The 22394-nt window shown below is 46.1% G+C and overlaps 1 protein-coding gene across 2 annotated transcripts in view; it reads right to left on the bottom strand.

Annotated features, from left to right (window-relative positions):
• IDUA (alpha-L-iduronidase) overlaps nt 1-22394 on the bottom strand; it is a 215464-nt gene that overhangs the window by 40188 nt on the left and 152882 nt on the right. For both annotated transcript variants that reach the window (XM_088481439.1, XM_088481440.1), the window contains exon 7: nt 1729-1908. In XM_088481439.1, the coding sequence (XP_088337565.1) occupies nt 1729-1908 (180 nt within the window). The remainder of the gene's footprint in view (nt 1-1728; nt 1909-22394) is intronic.

The raw sequence follows: 22394 nt of genomic DNA, 5'->3' as shown, positions 1-22394 counted from the left end.
GCAGCAGGACATATACAGCTACACTGACTAGTAAAATGGTTCACGGAGCTGACAGATCAGCCAATCAGCCAGCAGTGCCAGCAGCACCAGGACCGGGTTGCGGAAGCCAAAGAAGGTAGTGGGAATGGGCAGGGTCAGTGATGGCAGAGGCTTGGTTGGCAGCAGGAGACAGCACAGCGCAGTAACTGCCTCAGCCAAGGCCGGTGCAAACTATAAATTTGCGCCCTCCTATAAATATGTCCTCTCTGCATATCTCTTTACAATACACTTATTTGGATTTAGATTTTACTCTTACTCTTTGATTTTCACTCACTCTCTTGTATTTCCATTAACTGGGTTCTTTTTATACACATTTTAGAACACCTATACATTCAGACATTCAGGACACTTCACACTCTTCTTATTTTAACACATGTCAAAATACTGCCATACATGGGGCTTGAACCTATCACCAACCCATCTGTGAATTCTAACTATATGAAGCTACATGTAATTGTTAGTTTAAAACCATTGCAACTGGGCAGACTTATGTAGTGTGCAGCCATACATCCAATCCCCTGCAGCCAGACAATACATAGAACTGCTCAACTGCAATGGTTTATAGTTACTGCAAAGTGTGAGGTGATGGGTTTGAGTCCCGGGTATGACAGTGTTTTGAAATGTGTTAAATTAAGGAGAATGTGACTGAAGGGGCTTAGGGGTCTAGTTACTAAGCAGTGTTAGGAGACAGAGTGAAAAGTGATTAGTCTGTGATAAGGTGCCAGCCAATCAGCTCCCAACTGTCATTTTTCAAACACAGCCTGTGAGATATCAGTTGGGAGCTGATTGGCTGGCACTTTATCACTTTTCACTCTGTCTCATAACACTGCTTAGTAACTAGACCCCTTAGAGTCAGAAAGAGAGGTGGCCTGTCAACAGACGGGACGGGTGAAAGGGAGGAGATGTAATTAGACGCAGAGAGGAGATGTCATGTCTTGTAGAGGAGAAAGTTACAAGAAAAACTCGCCAGGGCAGCAAAGCAGGGAAGGCGCTTCTCTAGCCCGGCGCCCCCCTGCAATGCTTACCCCACTTACCACATTGCGCTGGCATTGGCCAAAGCAGCTACAGGAGAGTGAAATCTGATGCACAGAGAACACGTAATAAGGCGCCCGGCACAGGCTGCGGTCCCCGCCACATGGGGGTAAATTTACTAAGATGGGAGGTCTATTAAGAAGTGATGTTGCCCATAGCAACCAATCAGATTCTACTTCTCATTTATCTAGCACCTTCTAGAAGATAATACCTGGAATCTTATTAGTTGCTATGGGGAACATCACTTCTTAATAGAACTCCCATCTTAGTAAATATACTCCGTGCAGTCTAGCTGTTACCCTGCCCTGGCTGCCTCATTATATATCTATCCTATCCTCCTCCTATTAACCACATGTGGTGTTGATGGCAAATTCACTAACTGAATTTTCAAGAAATAGTATTTATTGCTATAATTAATCAAAAAAATTATGAATAAGAATGATTTGCGGAATTTATAAGATTGCCTTTTTGGTATCAGGAATACATTTTGTTTCTGTAAGGGCAAATTGGCAACTGCCACAAAAATGGACATGATTTGTGTTTTTTCAGCATTACTGTGTAGCTGTGAAGCAGCGTTGTGGCATATGTTAATACTACGTAATAAATAATTATTATTTGCAAGTAATAGAGAACTACCGCTGATACAAATTTGCATACCTTTACTACCATGGCTGCATATGTGACGTCACCTCTCCATAACTGTGGTGTGGACCATCCCACTAGTGGGTCAGCTTCATCGTTGTATATAGGAACGGGTTTGAATTGCGGGAAGTGCCCGTGCATTTCGCTCACAGTGTCAATTTCCTGCTCCAAAATGTGAAAAGAACTTCCTCCTCCCTGCAATACAAACACCCCATCCAAAAGTATTAACATTGAAACCTTTATCCCCAACCACTAACAATGTCAAGAAAATGCCACATGCTACGGTTTCATTGTAAGAACAATGTCAACTTTAAGTTTTCATAATTGAGATTTTACCATTCTACATAATGCAGTGTCACAGGTGTACCACTAGAGAGCAGTCAAGTAAAAGAATAGCAGTGAATAGTTTACCAATGGATACGGTATGATGGCTGCACGGAATTGATGCAGGCAATAATTCTGCTCATATAAGTGGAAAAAATAAATACGTTAAATATTTTCATGTAGTACTAAATATATATAAATATATTTGTAGTGCTCCCTCATAAAGAATACATTACATTGCCCCAATGATGCTGTAAATCAAAAGTAAGTTGCAAAAAGCTGCTGTAGTAATGTTTTGCTTTTGTATTTTTTACTGGAAATTAGAAATATTACAATAAACACTAGAATGCTTGTAGATAACATCTCACACAAACTAGAAGCATAGGGTCTAAGAGATGCATGAGATTTGAATTTTGAACATGTATATTCATATTAGTGTATATAATATGATTCAATAACCTAAAGTGTTAAAAAAAATAATTAAATAAATTCAGGTAAGGAAACGTTAGCAGGAACTTCAAATGGGGTGTGGATTGATTGGTCTGCAATAATAAGGTAGACAGTCACTAGTTCAACACCAGAAGATCAACAGTCGATGTGTTGACAGGGTCAATAGGTCGACATGTAATTGGTAGACATTGACAGGTCGACAGGGTTAAAAGATCAACATGGTTGACCGACATTCAAATTGCTGACACAAAAAAAGGTTGCCAAGAGTTTTTTAAAAATGTTTAATTTAGCCTAACGCCAAGGCAAAAATCCTGAAAAACCACGTGTCGTCCTTTTTTTGTGTCAACCATTTGAATATCAACCTTTTAACCACGTTGACCTAAGTTGCTGTCGACCTAATGTCCATGTCGACCCTATTGATCTATTGACTGTCGACCTTCTGGTGTCGACCTATCAAATGTCTAAATTTTTATTGTAGACCTATCATCCGGATACCCTTTTAAATTTAAGCAGTAGTGAGGATAGACACGATGTGGAGCAAAGATGGAAAAATAGGCGCCCCAGGCACATTCAGGCTATTATAGAATGAAGATACAGGGATCCATTTACTAAGCAGTGTTAGAAGACAGAGTGAAAAGTGATAAGAAAGTGATAAGGCACCAGCCAATCAGCTCCCAACTGTCATTTTTAAAACACAGCCTGTGAGATGACAGTTGGGAGCTGATTGGCTGGCACCTTATCACTTTCTTATCACTTTTCACTCTGTCTCCTAACACTGCTTAGTAAATAGACCCCAGAGTGAAAAGTGATAAGGTGCCAGCCAATCAGCTCCTACCTGCCATCTCACAGGCTGTGTTTGAAAAATGACAGTTGGGAGCTGATTGGCTGGCACCTCATCACTTTTCACTCTGTCTCCTAACACTGCTTAGTAAATAGACCCCTCTGTCTCCTAACACTGCTTAGTAAACAGACCCCACATACTCAGTATAATGCATATGTATCAGCAGAGCCGTAACTAGACTTTTTGGTGCCCTGTGCCAGAAAGAGCATTGGTGCCCCCCTCAATTTTCAAAGAGGCATAATGCACCCAAAAAAGGGTCATGGCTTCATGGGGAAGGGCCAGGGAAGAGATGGGAGAAGCCAGGAGATGCTGGGGATGAAATAAGAGGAAGCTACAAGCAAGAATGATAATAAACAGAAATTTGATAGGCGCAAACAGCGCCCCTGCCCTGCGGTGCCCTGTGCGATGGCACTGGCCGCACTACCCTAGCTACGGCCCTGTGTATCAGACATTACAAGTGCCAGGGACACTCTTGTGCTCAACAGTCATAACCTGCACTTTACATAATACTGAGCAATAAAATATTAGAATAAGCCATACTGCTATTTAAATAATAATCGTCAATAAACTTTATTAATAAAATACTGCATGTATAATTAAAAAAACAGATACCAAACATAATATCATTACAAAAAGAGCAATGACTTGTACTGCAGTTGTCAATTTATAAACAAAAATGTCCAGGGACCGATGTCTAGTGTGATAATGAAGGGAACCAGAGGCAGATCAAGAAAGGGGAGAGCCTGTGTGTAACCTCCATGCGGGCTCTCCCCTCTCTTGCCGATGCATGCCCTCCTTCGCCAGCACACTGTGCCAGAGTCTACTGTGCATGCGCCAATCTCCAAGAAAATAGCGCAGCTGCCATTTTCCTGGAGATTTCTGTAGTGCGCATTGCTCTATGTTCCTGATGTCATCTGAAGCACCAACAGCGAGGTAAGTATTGAGAATGTGTGTAGGGTGTGAGGTGTGGGCAGGGCCGGCTCCAAGGGTAGCTGCGCCCAGGGACGGAAGGATGTAAAGCGCTCTCTAGTCACGTGCGACCAAAATGGGGGAGTGACCTAATTACCATAGGCCATGCCCCCTATGTGCCGTTATTTTGGGGTGTGCCCACATGGCACGCCTCCCGTGTAACGACAGGCTCGATGCGAGCCCAGAGCTTTGTCACTAGCTGGGCTCCCCCAGCCCTCTCCCGGCACTGAATGAATGCAGCTCGCATGCGCGCAGTATCCATTCAGCAACTCCGGGGTCCGGCACTGCCGCACAGTTGCGGTGGTGGGGGTTCCCAACCTCCCGACCAGACCACCCGCAGGACTCTTCGGCCCACGGGTGCAACAGCGGGACAGTGCTGTCCCGATGAAATCGGGATATTGGGAGGGGTGCGCCATCTATGGGGTGGCGCCCCAGTTCGACCACACTGGTTGAACACCCAAGAGCAGACTCTGGGTGAGGGCCCCCCCCATGTGCACCACACACCCTGCACCCATTATTGATATGCCCATGAAGGGAACACATTGTTATCTGTATATCTTCTATATACTGCACACCATATTTGCCTACTTTTGAAAAAGCATTTCAGGGAGATTGTTAACGCAGCACCTTTGTACGAGAATAATCGCAATGCAATCGCTGCACGTGTGCCGTGCGGCATTCGGGTATAAGCAAGAGTAAACAATCACTCGTTCTGCAAAAATATCTGCATTGCGTCCGTCTCCGAATCAGGCCCAGAGACAGCAACGTTTACTTACAGAGCTTTTTCACAGTGTCACCTTCCTTTCCAGCTGTCACTCAGTTGGTCCTCTGCAAGGAAGATGATGCTCTCCAGCACAGCCAATATTGCACTTTGTCTCTAAACAGGGCCCTTTGCTTTATGTGTGTCAGTGACATGTCCGGACTTTTGCAATACGCCACTGTTCGCGCCCATCGCTTTTAACTGAATTGCCCCCTTGCAGTCTTAGTAATACAGTCCAGGACAGGCTACATGCCTCCCTTTTCAGTTTTACATGAGCATATTGTACCATATTTTAAAAAGTCTTCTAAAGCGGAGCACACATTAGACGACCTGTGTACCCTGCCAACCCAAGATGCAACTGATAACATATTGTGTAGAGTCCATACACACAACACGATCTGGTGAATGACTGCACAATATGTAATTCACCAGCCGCATCCAAATGCAAGGTGTTGTTCATCACATTGACAGATTGAGCAGCATGTACGGCAGATCTGTGGATGCGATGAACCACCCTGCGGGAGCGCGCATGGGCCGACATGGTGCTTACACACTGGCGTCAACGATACTTGTAGTTACCTTAAAGGTAACTACAAGTAGCTCTTCAAGGTGCTTGGAGAGATTTACGAAAAAGGCATTATTATTTAATATCAAAGCTTGGGCAAATAATAATTATGAAGACACCATTATTTTAGATTTAATTTATTTATTTATTTATTAAAAACCACTTGAGGCAATTAAAGCAGGAGGCCCAACTGTTTAATTTTTATAACAAGGGACAACTATTTAATTATTTTTAATAATTACTACATACTTGTGACACTACAAGTGCTAATACTGTATACAGTCAGGGGCAGTGAGTGCATGCTGGTACTTGTAGTGCCACAAGTGTATGTACTATATTTAAATAGCTTTTCCCTGGTACCAGTCAGTCAGGGATACCAGGAAGAACCCAGCACTGGGCCAGTCTTCTATAGGTTCAGGGCCCAAACCCTATTTTGGATGCTCCCTAGAGGACAGATCCCAAAGCTAAGTGAAGGTTTTTCTGTTTTTTTTTTTACTTTTTAAAAAAATTTATTCTTTCATGTTCTTGCAGTCAAGACAGCTGACATAGCATGCAGTATAAGCAATCTCGCCTGTATTAATCACGTGGTGCCTTTTATTTTTAATCACAATAATGTCGGTTTGCCAGGGAGTTTGGCAAACAGCCTCTTAGATAATTAGAAAGTGTGTATTCCTGTCAGATCTAGAAATCAGGATTTTGGTTTCAGACCTGGCTGGTTTGATTAATGTGCTTTTATGCACAGTTAATGTGTCACCCAGTTTTTTCAAAGATCCAAAAACACATTATGGGGCCTATTTACTAAGCCTTGGATGAAGATAAATTGGACGGAAATAAAGTACCAGCCAACCAGCTCCTAACTATCATTTTTCAAACACAAAGACATGGCAGTTAGGAGCTGATTGGGTGGTACTTTATCTCTGTTGACTTTATCTCCGTTTAAGGCTTAGTAAATAGACAACCAAAGCTCCAAAAACCAGACAGTTGCCCATAACATATCCTCATATAGAAAAAAAACACAACACTTTTTATATATTTATATTAACTTGTATTAAAACATAGCAAAAACAAGAATGAGACCCAAAGCTCAGATATCAGTAGGGTGTGAGCTAATAATAGTATTTGAGTATCCAAGCAGTAGACCACTGAATAATATGGTCGCTACAGCACATCTGTAAACAGTTTTGACTTTAGCAGGAGGGACAGATACCACTCTCCTTCATTTCACTAGTCACTGCTCTCCTATACTGCTACTGTCAGTCAGGTTAATAACAATATTAATAGAGAAGAGGATAAAGCTGACTAGGTAGATTTAGCTAGTGAGACACTGCTACCCTTATGGGTGGAACTTAATAATGTACTCCCCTTTTAAAGAAGAAAACAGCAATTACACTGTATTGAGAAACATAATTAGCACTTAATAAGCTATAGTGTGTCTCATGCAGAGTGCAGTGTATAGAATACATCAGACATATATAGGGCCAGCGATCACAGTAAGTTATTAGATATGACAGTTGGGCCAGCCACCCCTTCTGAATGTTTTTTTTCTGTGTGTGTGTGTGTGTGTGTGTGCACAGTTCCACAATCCAAGTGCCCTGCTCTGCTGATCATTTGAGCAAGTACTGGAGTCTAGGGAGCGGCAGTAGAACCTAGTACTGACCCATTATATATATGTACACATTAAGGCCCGTAGAGAGCTGTACCGGGCTTTGGTACTTTCGGGGGCCATGGCCTAATGTAAGGAGGTGTGGCCACAAAATAAAATAGTATTTTCTGCGCCATGTGCCTCTAAAGCAAGGGCCAAATCCAGGGGGGACGCGATCAGTGTGATCTGTGTCATCCCTCCCGCACAGCCAGACAAGACTGCTACTAATCAACGGCGGCAGCCTCCCTGGTCCCACTGCAGTACAGCAAACAGCAGCCTGTGCTGGGCTGTGGAGACACAGGCTGCTGCCGCTGGCTGTTAAGGGTCCGGGCAGCGGACCTGGGCCCCCGCCGGGCTCCTCCATTTAACCTGGGTACCCGCTCACCCCCCTATACACATTGGTCTCCTTATACACTGGATAGTATCACTATAGTATAGTCTATAGTATAGGCTCTAGGGGCGTGATGCACCATTCATTGCCTATTTAAATCCATAAATACAGGTGCCTATTGTATTTTTGGAAGAAAAAAAAATAACTTTTTACTAATGCCGATATGCACTAATATCTACCTGACAGACGAGTCACTGCGCTAACCGGCACTCCATGCGATGTCTGCTGGGTAGGCGCTTGTTGTCATTGTGCATGAGTGACAGGCTAGTTTTTGACATGCGCAGAGCATCTATCTGGAGGACAAGGGTCCCCGGCACCATTTCTGACAAGACGGCTGTTGCACATAGCTTGTAATATAGTTTGTCATAAAAAAATTGTATTTATTAACTACATTATATGTTCAATATATATTTCAGTATTAATTCCTTAATATTATAATATATTTCAAAGCACTATTCACACAAAAACGATCCGGCTATACAAGAGTGTTCCTGCAACCGCCAGCACCAAACGGCGTTGTTTACTCTGATATACGCAACTCCACACAGCTGCCGGTGACCGAAACCGAAGGGAATGCGGAAGATGTAGACACCGCTGAAGCTCTAAGAGGTTTGCTGCATATGCTGAAACTAGTATTAGCGGTAATTAGGTGCCGATTCTGGTGCTAAATCAATGGTTTATCCCGCCCCAGGAGAGAGAGTCTAAAAAAATTTAACCTCATATAATTAATTAACATTAGATTTCAGGAACAAGTTAAACATTCCATAATAAATATTCATAATTAATACACTCTTGTGCCACAAAAACTGAGACAGCCACTTCCATTCCCAGAAAAATAACACCACACCCTTGCAATAAATGGTAACATCCATAATTGAAGTGCAGTATGTAGGCAGATATCTCTGCAATCCGATGTCATATAATTTGCAGTGAAGATGGCAGTGTATCACAATTTAAGTGGCTTTGAATTAGGCTTGATAGTAGATGCTATAGAGATGGGTTCAACAATTTCAATAGTGTACCGTGACTGCACAACATCAGGGAAGACATCAAACGTTCTACAATGCTGTGGCCAATGAAAAACTCTGCACTTCGCCTGGGCTCATGAACACCACCACTGAACATAAGATAACTGGAAAACGTGTAGCTTGGTCTGAGGTGTCGAGGTTCCTGCTGTTTTGTGCAAATGGACAATTACGCATGTTAAGAAAACCTCACGAAGCCATGAAACCTGTATGCCAACAAAGGACAGTCCAGGGTGGCAGTGGCTCTGTTATGGTGTGGGGCATTTTTAGCTGGCAAGCATTAGGACACCCGATACATCTGCAGACATCAGTGACTGGCAGACAATACATAACCATCATTGCAGATCATTTGCACCCGTTCATGTCAAGCGTTTACTCAAAAGGGAGGGGCTCTTCCAGCATGACAATGTGTCACCACACAGGTCCGTAGCTACCAGATTATGGCTAGAGGAGCATTTCTCTGATTTTGGCATCATGAATTGGCTCCCTTGTTTACTGGAATTGAACCCATTAGAACACACCTGGGATGCAGATCAACATGGTATCAATCGCAGGGTTCTACCACCAGCCAATATTAGGGAATTGTGGACCATTATTCAGGAGGCATGAAGTCCATGCTCCTTTGTGGGGCTGCTGTAATCTGATTAAAAGGAGGACCTAGACAGGTGTCTTAGTTTTTCTGGGAAATGCGTGTACAACCTGTAGGAGATAGGGGATGTAATGAGGATCCCAGTACCGGTCACAATACCGACAGTGGCATCCTGATGGTCATAATCCCAACAGATTCTGACAGTAAGTATTAAGGTTAGGCATTAGGGGGAGGGTTAGGCAGCGGGAGGGGACGGATACGGTAAGGCTGTGAGACAGGAGGGTTAGGGTGCTTGAGGGGTGGACTAAAGTTAGGCTGCAGGAGGGGTGCGTTAGGGTAAGGATTAAGATTTGGCTTAAAATACATACCAAAATCTATTGGGATGTTGACCGTCGGGATGCTGCTGTTGGTATCATGACAGTCGGCATTTTGACTGTCGGCGTCCCATACCCAACCCGCAGACAGATCAGAGATTTGTAAGCACATACTTCCCCACCTCATGATAAAACACCTGTCATTTCTTCCTGGCAGCTGCTCTCTGCTTCAATGTGCTGATTGAGCGCTCAGATCCAAACACACGGCATTATTTGTAGGAGAAGCTGCTACCACTGGGCATAGGGTATGCAGCAACTACACTCCTTCCCTTATAATGCCTCCGTTGACCACAGCTCTAGTTAAATTGTATTATATACTACTGCAATCGTGGTAATGATTTAAGCCGCCTGCTGGGGAGGGTGAGGGGGTTTGAGGCAACTGGGGATTCCCATCTCTTTGTTTACCTATGGATAACAAATGCTTTGTTTTTATTGTCCATCTTTAAAAAATGCTTATTACACAACATATAGTAGTTTTAGGGCTCTATTCATCATGTTAAGTATCGAGGTCCGAAAGTACCCTGACAATTAACATTTCATCTTGCCGCGAGCGCCGGATCAATTCATTATTGCTCCGGCGCAGTGATTTTCGGATCAGCTATCTACCCGGAACTTTTCACTGCTTCTTTTGCAACAGTGTAACTAGTGCGCATGCGTGACCTACAAGTCACGCACGTGCACAAGAGCCCCGGCATCTGGTGAAAGGAGCCGAACAGGGGCGGTGGGATCTCAAAGGATCCTTCTTCGCGACCCGGGACTCCTTCACATAGGGAAGGAGCGGGTAGTGGGAGCACAAGCCATCTGAAGATGGTGAATGTTCCCGCAGTCAAGCTCAGAAAATATTGTATTTTTGGAGCTTAATGAATTCCTGTCCTCATACTAGTGTATGGGGACAGCGGGCCATTCCGGAAGAGAAAGGTAAGCAGGAGATATCTGGGATACTAGTGTATGGGGACAGCGGACCATTCCGCGAAAGAAAGGTAAGCAGGAGATATCTGTGATACTAGTGTATGGGGACAGCGGGCCATTCCGCGAGAGAGAGGTAAGCAGGAGATATCTGTGATACTAGTGTATGGGGACAGTGGGCCATTCTGGGAGAGAGAGGTAAGCAGAAGATATCTGGGATACTAGTGTATGGGGACTGCAGGCCATACCGGGAGAGAGAGGTAAGCAGGAGATATCTGGGATACTAGTGTATGGGGACAGCGGGCCATTCCGGGAGAGAGAGGTAAGCAGGAGATATCTGTGATACTAGTGTATGGGGACAGCGGGCCATTCCGGGAGAGAGAGATAAGCAGGAGATATTTGTGATACTAGTGTATGGGGACAGCGGGCCATTCCGCGAGAGGAAGGTAAGCAGTAGATATCTGTGATACTATTGTGTGGGGAGACAGCGGGCCATTCCGCGAGAGGAAGGGAAGCAGGAGATATCTGTGATACTAGTGTATGGGGACAGCAGACTCTTCCGGGAGAGGAAGGGAAGCAGGAGATATCTGTGATACTAGTGTATGGGGACAGCGGGCCATTCCGGGAGAGAGAGGTAAGCAGGAGATATCTGTGATACTAGTGTATGGGGACAGCGGGCCATTCCGGGAGAGAGACGCAAGCAGGAGATATCTGTGATACTAGTGTATGGGGACAGCGGGCCATTCTGGGAGAGAGAGGTAAGCAGGAGATATCTGTGATACTAGTGTATGGGGACAGCGGGCCATTCCGGGAAAGAGAGGTAAGCAGGAGATATATGTGATACTAGTAGTGTATGGAGACAGCGGGCCATTCCGGGAGAGAGAGGTAAGCAGGAGATATCTGTGATACTAGTGTATGGGGACAGGGGGCCATTCCGGGAGAGAGAGGTAAGCAGGAGATATCTGTGATACTAGTGTATGGGGACAGCGGGCCATTCCGGGAGAGAGACGCAAGCAGGAGATATCTGTGATACTAGTGTATGGGGACAGCAGGCCATTCCGGGAGAGAGAGGTAAGCAGGAGATATCTGTGATACTAGTGTATGGGGACAGCGGGCCATTCCGGGAGAGAGACGCAAGCAGGAGATATCTGTGATACTAGTGTATGGGGACAGCGGGCCATTCTGGGAGAGAGAGGTAAGCAGGAGATATCTGTGATACTAGTGTATGGGGACAGCGGGCCATTCCGGGAAAGAGAGGTAAGCAGGAGATATATGTGATACTAGTAGTGTATGGAGACAGCGGGCCATTCCGGGAGAGAGAGGTAAGCAGGAGATATCTGTGATACTAGTGTATGGGGACAGGGGGCCATTCCGGGAGAGAGAGGTAAGCAGGAGATATCTGTGATACTAGTGTATGGGGACAGCGGGCCATTCCGGGAGAGAGACGCAAGCAGGAGATATCTGTGATACTAGTGTATGGGGACAGCAGGCCATTCTGGGAGAGAGAGGTAAGCAGGAGATATCTGTGATACTAGTGTATGGGGACAGCGGGCCATTCCGGGAAAGAGAGGTAAGCAGGAGATATATGTGATACTAGTAGTGTATGGAGACAGCGGGCCATTCCGGGAGAGAGAGGTAAGCAGGAGATATCTGTGATATCTCCTGAATTACCTTTTTGATGAATGGCTCGAAAACTTCATTTTTACCAAAGCCGGTGAATTCAGTTTCACCTGCTTTTATAGTAATTAAGTAATGATAGAGAGTGAGAAAAGTGATTTCCTTGGCGTGATGAAGTTATATTACACATGCACCATTTCTCTGGCTGCCTATTGAAGCATTGGAACCTTTTCTAATTTCTGTCACTTGTTTCCTCACTGTACCTAACAATGCTTAAAAAGAACAGGTAGACTTCAAAATAAAGTGTAATGTACTGCCTCCATATATGGTTTGAAGATTAGTGCAAGCAATTAAACACTGTGAAAAATGACACTGGGAGTGCATCATACAATTTTAGTACAGTATGTCCACCCACAGCCCATAGTGAACACTTTGTCTTAGGTGCAAACCCCTTTAAGCAAAATTCTCTGAAGGACCCTGGAACATTCATAAGGCAATGGAATTTCTGTACTTTAAAAACAAGATTGTGATATTTTAAATGTATATGTTTATATGACAGTAGTCATCGATCTCTGAAAAACTACCCTATTACTAGGGGTGTGCACCGGCCACTTTTCGTGTTTTGTGTTTTGGTTTTGGATCTGGATCTTTCTTCGTGTTTTGGATCTGGATTGGTTTTGCCAAAACCACCCTTCCGTGTTTTGGGTTCTGGGTTTTGTGTTTTGGATCTGTATTTTTTTTTAAAAAAGCATAAAAACAGCTAAAATCACAGAATTTGTAGGTTTTTCTGCTCCTATGCTATTATTAACCTCAATAACCTTAATTTCCACTCATTTCCAGTCTATTCTGAACACCTCACACCTCACAATAGTGTTTTTATGTCCAAAACGTTGCACCGAGGTAGCTGGATGACTATGCTAAGCGACACAAGTGGGCGGCACAAACACGTGACCCATCTAGGCGTGAAACTGCAGTGGCAGACAGGATGGCAGTTTGAAAAACTAGGCCCCAAACTGTACATAATGCAAAGAAAAAAAAGAGGTGCAAGATGGAATTGTCCTTGGGCCCTCCCACCCACCCTTATGTTGTATAAACAGGACATGCACACTTTAACAAACCAATCATTTCAGCGCCAGGGTCTGCCACACAACTGTGGCTGAAATGATTGGTTCGTTTGGGCCCCCACAAAACAAGCTGGCAATTAATGTGTCCCTGCACAAACTGGCTCTATGGAGGCAAGATGTCATCCTCATCCTCCTCATCCACCGATTCCTCACCCTCTTCAGTGTGTACATCCTCATCCTCACAAAGTATTAACTCGTCCCCACTTGAATCCACCACCACAGGTCCCTCTGTACCTTCTGGAGGCTGGTCTCCCTGGAAGAGCTGATAATTCATTTTGATGAACATCATCTTCTCCACATTCTGTGGAAGCAACCTCCTACGCCTTTCGCTGACAAGGTTCCCGGCTGCACTAAACACTCTTTCGGAGTACACACTGGAGGGGGGGCAACTCAGGTAAAATAGAGCCAGTTTGTACAGGGGCCTCCAAATTGCCTCTTTTTCCTGCCAGTACAGGTATGGACTGTCTGCCATGCCTACTTGGATGCTGTCACCGATGTAATCCTCCACCATTCTGTCAATGGTGACAGTATCATATGCAGTGACAGTAGACATGTCAGAAATTGTTGCCAGGTCCTTCAGTCCGGACCAGATGTCCAAACTTGGTCCTGCCTGCCCTGCATCACCGCCAGCGGGTTGCTTAGGATACCTAAGTTTTTTCCTGGCAGCCCCAGTTGCAGGAGAAAATGAAGAAGGAGCCGTTGACGTGTCACGTTCCGCTTCAGCTGACAGTGTGTTCACCAGCAGGTCTTTGCACCTCTGCAGGCTTGTGTCGGCCGGAAAGAGAGACACCACATAGGCTTTAAACCTAGGATCGAGCACGGTGGCCAAAACGTAGTGGTCTGATTTCAACAGATTGACCACCCTGGAATCCTGGCAAAGCGAATGAAGGGCTTCATCCACAAGTCCCACATGCCGAGCGGAATCGCTCCGTCTTAGCTCCTCCTTCACTTTCTCCAGCTGCTTCTGCAAAAGCCTGATGAGGGGAATGACCTGACTCAAGCTGGCAGTGTCTGAACTGACTTCACGTGTGGCAAGTTCGAAGGGCTGGAGAACCTTGCACAACACGGAAATCATTCTCCACTGCGCTTGAGTCAGGTGCATACCCCCTCCTTTGCCTATGTCATAGGTGGATGTATAGGCTTGTATGGCCTTTTGCTGCTCCTCCATCCTCTGAAGCATATAGAGGGTTGAGTTCCACCGCGTCACAACCTCTTGCTTCAGGTGATGGCGGGGCAGGTTCAAGAGTGTTTGCTGGCGCTCCAGTCTTCGGCACGCAGTCGCTGAATGGCGAAAGTGGCCAGAAATTTTTCGGGCCACCCAAAGCGTCTCCTGCACGCCCCTGTCGCTTTTCAGAAAATTCTGCACCACCAAGTTTATTGTGTGAGCAAAACATGGGACGTGCTGGAATTTGCCCAGATGTAATGCCCGCACAATATTGGTGGCGTTGTCAGATATCACAAATCCCCAGGAGAGTCTAAGTGGGGTAAGCCACTGGGCGATGATTTCCCTCAGTTTCTCTAAGAGGTTGTCGGCGGTGTGCCTCTTACTGAAACCGGTGATACACAGCGTAGCCTGCCTTGTAACGAGCTGGCATTTCTGAGATGCTGCTACTGGTGACGCTGCTGCTGTTGCTGCGTAAGGTGATACATCTACCCAGTGGGCTGTCACAGTCATATAGTCCTTAGTCTGCCCTGTTCCACTTGTCCACATGTCCGTGGTTAAGTGGACATTGTGTACAACGGCATTTTTCAGGACACTGAGGACACTTTTTCTGACGTTTCTGTACAGTCTCGGTATCGCCTGCCTAGTGAAGTGGAATCTAGACGGGATTTGGAACCGGGGACACACTACCTCCATCAATTGTCTAAATCCCACTGCACTAATGGCGGATACCGGACGCACGTCTAACACCAACATAGCAGTCAAGGCCTCAGTTATACGTTTTGCTTCAGGATGACTGCTGTCGTACTTCATCCTCCTCGCTAAGGACTGTTGGAGGGTCAATTGTTTAGTAAAAGTAGTGGTGTTCCTACTTCCTCTCTGGGATGATGAACGACTCCCAGCAGCAGCAACAGCAGCAGCGGCAGCAGTAGGCGTAGCAATGCAGGATCCTCCGGAGGAATCCCGGATAGGAGAGTCAGTCATGCCAGTGACATGGCCTGCAGGACTACTTCCGATCCTAACTAAGGAGGAAATTGACGAGGAGGGAGTTGACGGTGTGGTTTGCAGGCGCTTGGATACAACAGGACAACGGGATTTAGGTGTCCCTGGACTGCTTACGGTCTTAGCCAAAGTTTCTGAACTTGACAGTAACTTTTTATGAACGCGCTGCAGGTGCCGTATAAGGGAGGATGTTCCTAGGTGGTTGACGTCCCTACCCCTACTTATTTCACCTTTACATATGGTACATATGGCAAGACAGTTGTTGTCCGGATTTGGATAGAAATATTGCCAGACCAAAGAGGTGGAATGTTTGGTCTTCTGCCCAGGCATGACCGTGATGGGCTTTTTCATCCCACGGACAACAACTGTCTCCCCCGGAGCCTGATTTAAACAAACCACATCACCATCAGAATCCTCCTCGCCAACTTCCTCCTCAGCGCCAGCTACACCAGTATCCTCATCCTGTTGTACTTCAACAGTGACATCTTCAATTTGCATATCAGCAAGTGGACTGTGGGTGCTCCTTTCAGCACTTGCAGGGGGCGTGCAAATGGTGGAAAGAGCCACCTCTTCCCGTCCAGTGCTGGGAAGGTCAGGCATCGCAACCACCACCACACTTGGACTCTCCTTGGGGATTTGTGATATCTTCTTAGAAAGCACAGTTCTTCGCTGTGCTTTTGCCAGCTTAACTCTTTTGATTTTTTTAGTGGGAGGAGGGCTTCCATCGTCATGTGAAGCTGAACCACTAGTCATGAACATACTAGGGATCGACCTTAGCCGTTCCTTGCCACTCCGTGTCGTAAATGGCATATTGGCAAGTTTACGTTTCTCTTCAGCTGATTTAAATGTCTTTTTCAAGGTCATTTTCCTGAACTTTGCCATTTGGGATTGTATGTGCCCTCTACTATGACATTGGGCATCGGCCTTGGCAGACGACGTTGATGGCATGTTATCGTCTATGTCATGACTAGTGGCAGCAGCTTCAGCACTAGGAGGAAGTGGTTCTTGATCTTTCTCTATTTTATTTTTATCGGAGAAAGTTTGGTCCTCCATTTATGTTATATCGATTTGATATATACGTGCGGCTAAACACAGAAAATAATTTTTTTTTGGGTTTGGACTGGAGTGTACTTTGTGGGTTACAGCACCCTTTAACGGTCAAGCCAGCCGGCCCTTTACTTATGACACAGGCGCACGCTTGGCACTACTTTGTTGATGCACGTGCGGCTACTGCGCACACAATTCACAAACACAGAAAATAATTTTTTTTTGGTTTGGACTGGAGTGTACTTTCGGGGGTTACAGCACCCTTTAACGGACAAGCCAGCCGGCCCTTTACTTATGACACAGGCGCACGCTTGGCACTACTTTGTTGATGCACGTGCGGCTACTGCGCACACAATTCACAAACACAGAAAATAATTTTTTTTTTGGTTTGGACTGGAGTGTACTTTGGGGGTTACAGCACCCTTTAACGGTCAAGCCAGCCGGCCCTTTACTTATGACACAGGCGCACGCTTGGCACTACTTTGTTGATGCACGTGCGGCTACTGCGCACACAATTCACAAACACAGAAAATAATTTTTTTTTTGGTTTGGACTGGAGTGTACTTTCGGGGGTTACAGCACCCTTAACGGTCAAGCCAGCCGGCCCTTTACTTATGACACAGGCGCACGCTTGGCACTACTTTGTTGATGCACGTGCGGCTACTGCGCACACAATTCACAAACACAGAAAATATTTTTTTTTTTGGTTTGGACTGGAGTGTACTTTGGGGGTTACAGCACCCTTTAACGGTCAAGCCAGCCGGCCCTTTACTTATGACACAGGCGCACGCTTGGCACTACTTTGTTGATGCACGTGCGGCTACTGCGCACACAATTCACAAACACAGAAAATAATTTTTTTTTTGGTTTGGACTGGAGTGTACTTTCGGGGGTTACAGCACCCTTAACGGTCAAGCCAGCCGGCCCTTTACTTATGACACAGGTGCACGCTTGGCACTACTTTGTTGATGCACGTGCGGCTACTGCGCACACAATTCACAAACACAGAAAATAATTTTTTTTTTGGTTTGGACTGGAGTGTACTTTCGGGGGTTACAGCACCCTTAACGGTCAAGCCAGCCGGCCCTTTACTTATGACACAGGCGCACGCTTGGCACTACTTTGTTGATGCACGTGCGGCTACTGCGCACACAATTCACAAACACAGAAAATAATTTTTTTTTGGTTTGGACTGGAGTGTACTTTCGGGGGTTACAGCACCCTTTAACGGTCAAGCCAGCCGGCCCTTTACTTATGACACAGGTGCACGCTTGGCACTACTTTGTTGATGCACGTGCGGCTACTGCGCACACAATTCACAAACACAGAAAATAATTTTTTTTTTGGTTTGGACTGGAGTGTACTTTCGGGGGTTACAGCACCCTTAACGGTCAAGCCAGCCGGCCCTTTACTTATGACACAGGTGCACGCTTGGCACTACTTTGTTGATGCACGTGCGGCTACTGCGCACACAATTCACAAACACAGAAAATAATTTTTTTTTTGGTTTGGACTGGAGTGTACTTTCGGGGGTTACAGCACCCTTAACGGTCAAGCCAGTCGGCCCTTTACTTATGACACAGGCGCACGCTTGGCACTACTTTGTTGATGCACGTGCGGCTACTGCGCACACAATTCACAAACACAGAAAATAATTTTTTTTTTGGTTTGGACTGGAGTGTACTTTCGGGGGTTACAGCACCCTTAACGGTCAAGCCAGCCGGCCCTTTACTTATGACACAGGCGCACGCTTGGCACTACTTTGTTGATGCACGTGCGGCTACTGCGCACACAATTCACAAACACAGAAAATAATTTTTTTTTGGTTTGGACTGGAGTGTACTTTCGGGGGTTACAGCACCCTTTAACGGTCAAGCCAGCCGGCCCTTTACTTATGACACAGGCGCACGCTTGGCACTACTTTGTTGATGCACGTGCGGCTACTGCGCACACAATTCACAAACACAGAAAATATATTATTTTTTTAGCACTTGGGGGGAGCACCCCTGATGGACAGAGCACCCCCTGGACAACACTACAGCACTCCTTTAGGACTGGGACACTGCACAGGACTTTGGAGTGGACACAGCCCCTATGGAGAACTGACTGCACAACACAGTCCAGCCAGCCCCTATGGACTTTGAAGTAGTGGACACAGCCCCTATTAACAACAGCAGCACAGCACAACACAGCCAGCCCCTATGGACTTTGAAGTAGTGGACAACAGCAGCACTACACTACACTACACTACACTAAACTACACAGCCCTAACTCCCACCCTCCCTCTTCACTGTCCACAGCCGAGTGAGAAAATGGCGCCGACGCGGGTACCTTATATAGGATCCAAAACCCGCGAGACTCGGAAGGCGGGATGATGACGTTTTGCCTCGATTTCAGATCCGAGTCAGGCGGGAAAAGTCGAGCCTGACTCGGATCGGACTCGGATCGGGGGGGCTCGGGGGGGTTCGGATTTCAGAAATCCGAACCCGCTCACCCCTACCTATTACCCAAAATATATTCTAACAATAAATGGCAGGAATATGAAAAAAACAAAAACAAAGCAAAACATGGTGAATTAAACATAAAGGGGTCAATTTAATTAGATGCGAGTTTTCAAAAGCCAACTCACATCATAAAACTCACATATATCGCGACAACGCGTGCACCTGTGAAATGCAAGATTCAAATAGAAACGGCAATTCGCTGGACTCGCAGTGAGATTGCGAGACTTTTCTACAAACAGTAACCTGGGAGAAGTACATGAAAAAGTGGGGAAATCATCCTGGATAACATAGAAGGATGTTAGTGGCCATAGGGAAGCACTGGGGGTTCTTAAAAGGTGTAAAATGCTGAGTTTTGCAATTTTTTTATTAATGATGGAAAAATTATAGCAAGCAAGTGTTTTTCAGTAGATGCAAATCTTTACAATATTTTGGGGTAAAGAAAAAAGGAGATTTATGGTCTTACCTGGTTAAATCCTTTTCTTTGGAATTCATAGGCGACACAGTCATTACCATGGTATAGGCTGGAGCAGGAGGAGTCCTGGCACCAACTAGTTAACATTTTTACCCCAGAACCCCCGGCTCCTCTTCCCCTATATCCCATCCCCAGACAGGCCAGTTTAGTTAGCAAGCCCAAGGCAGGAGCGAGAAAGAGGAGAAGGAACACGCACACCTGTCCCAACATCCAGAAACGCCAAAAGGAGGAATGGAAGCAGAGTAAAAAACTCTGCCAGCCCAGAGCATCAGGGTGGGCACCCTGTGTCCCCTATGGATTCCGAAGAAAAGGATTTAACCAGGTAAGACCATAAATGTCCTTTTCTTCTTCATGCCATAGGGGACACAGTCATTACCATTGGATGTCCCAAGCTATCCCACTAAGGGAGGGGACGCGCCGAAGCTGCGCTGACAACCCTTCAACCAAAATCCACAAACGTGGTAGCGAAGGTGTCAAATGAATAGAAACTTAGTAATGTAATGGAGAAGGACCACTGGACCGCCCTATGAAGTAGCTTAGCCAAGGCACCCTTACGAGCTGTCCAAGAAGTACCCACCAATCTGGTGGAATGAGCCATCACCACAGACAGAACAGGAAGGTCCGCCACAGCGTAAGCGCAACGGATAGTTAAACGGAGCTAGCTGGCCAAAGTCTGTCTTGAAGATGGCCAGCCCCGTCTGTGAAAGTCGTAGAAGACAAAAAAAAATAATCCGTCCCATGGAATGGGGATTAAGAACAGTGGGGGTCATTCAGACCCGCTCGTGAGCGGCAGTACACTCGCAAGCGGGTCGATGTTCCCCCACTGCGCATGCGCACGACGGGGGGAGCTCCGTCGTGCGCATGCGCGAGACCCGGCGAGCGACGGGCTCTCCATCGCTCCGGGTCTCGCACCAAAGGGGGCATGCTGTCAATGTTGATTGACAGCATGCCCCCTTTGGTGGGCGTGCCTGCCAGAGGGAGGCGTTCCCATGGGAACGGCTACCGTCTGAAGCCGGCCCCACTGACATCACTAGTGATGTCAGTGGGAGTGATTTTGGCTCTGATAGAGCCAAAATCACTCCAGGGCTTGCGGCAGCGAGACCCTACCACAGGGTCTCGTCGCAAGCCCGATGGTCGCGATGGTCTTGACCATCGCGACCATCATCATGGACGCTCGCATAAGCTGTGGGTGGTAACCCACAGCTATGCGAGCATACATGAGGACGCTCCTAAAACAGGTAGGAGGGCCCTGATTCAGAGCGAGCGCTCTGGTCAGAGCGTTCAGCTCTGAATCAGGCACAGTGTAACAAGTCCTGCAGTTGTAATATACTGAAACACCCCCATCCCTGGGTGCCTTGCACATGGAATACATGTAAAGTGTTCCACGGCTGTGCCCACACACCAACTAGGTAAACAACTGTGTGTATAAGGGAAAGAGCAATGAATGTGACCTCAAACACAAAGTGAGCCTTAACAGAAGAGGGTTGAAACCCCCCACCCCCCGTCTGCAGCAATCCTCCAATAAGAGTCTCTCTGACCACCTGGAGAGGAGCTCGTGCCAGAGTTCAGTGTTAAAACTGTAAGCTACAATTACATGCAAACGCAAAATTCAATGCTATAACAATGGACAGTTAAATGCTCAACAATCCAAACCCCACTCGGTGGGAAGGAGCTTTAATGTATAACCTAACCACAGAGTGGAAGGTATATAGGAAGACAGGAGCCCTCTAGAGCTCTCCAGAGACTAACTGCAGCAGGCACTGATTAAATGGCTGCTCAGTGTCTCAGATGGGAGGGGAGAGAGAGAAGGACTATCCCTATGGCATGGCTTCTGCAGTGAGGGAGGGTGCCTCCCTTTTTTCATGTGATGCCCTGGGGGGGTCCTAGACTGGACATTTTTTGGGGTGCCCTGCGCCCCAGATGTGAACCCCTTAGTGTTAGGGACTGCTAGTAATAGAGAAGCCATGACGTGGCCTAGCAGCTTCCCATGGATTTGCAAATGCATGCAAGTAATATCTCTGAATTTCTGTCACCATATAGTCTTCATGTATTGTTGCAGGTGCAATTCTGTGTGCTGAGGCTCCAGAGGACCTAGAGGGCTGTCAGCGCCGCCGGTGGTCTCCTACACCAGTAGGGACAACAAGCAGGGAGCCACTCTTATCTTGTATAGCACCAGCGGTGCTTCCCCCGGCATCCAGCTGCGGGTCCCCGATGTGTGCTGGGGGACCAGCCAAAGTCACTGACCCATTCGCCAGTGCCACAGCCGCCGGTGCTGGTGGTCGGTGGAGTGGCAGCTATAGGACGCCTAGCACTGCAAACTCATATGTTAAAATAAAAAATGTAAATAAAAGAAAAGAAAAAAGCATAGACTGCTTAAAAGCAGTCTCTAACATGGTACTGCTCCTGCAAGGCACCAACTAAAAAAACTGGTCTGTCTGGGGCTGGGGATGGGATATAAGAGAGGAGGAGCTGGGACTTCTGGGAGACAAATGTTAACTAGTTGGTGCCTGGACTCCTCCTGCTCCAGCCTATACCATGGTACTTGACTGTGTCCCATATGGCATGAAGAAGAAATTTGTTTACTGTGATTTTTTAATGTTTTCAAATGTCTTTATACAAGTTTTTAAAAAAACATTTAGCTGCCATCTGCAAGATCTAAAATCCCATTTCCCATCAGAACAACTCCTTTACATACCTTTACCACATCATTTACACCTCCACATAACTGACCAACATCATTTACACCTTAACATACCTATCCTACATCATTTATACCTTTACATACCTGCCCCACATCATTTACACCTCTACGTACCTGTCCCACATAATTTACACCTCCACATAACTATCCAACATCATTTACACCTTTACATACCTGTCCCACATCATTAATACCTTTATATACCTGTACCGCATA

This window comes from Taudactylus pleione, unplaced genomic scaffold (assembly GCF_031769625.1).
Source record: "Taudactylus pleione unplaced genomic scaffold, aTauple2 ptg000273l, whole genome shotgun sequence".
NCBI classification, from domain to species: Eukaryota; Metazoa; Chordata; class Amphibia; order Anura; family Myobatrachidae; genus Taudactylus; species Taudactylus pleione.
This window is presented reverse-complemented; position numbering and strand designations above follow the sequence as displayed.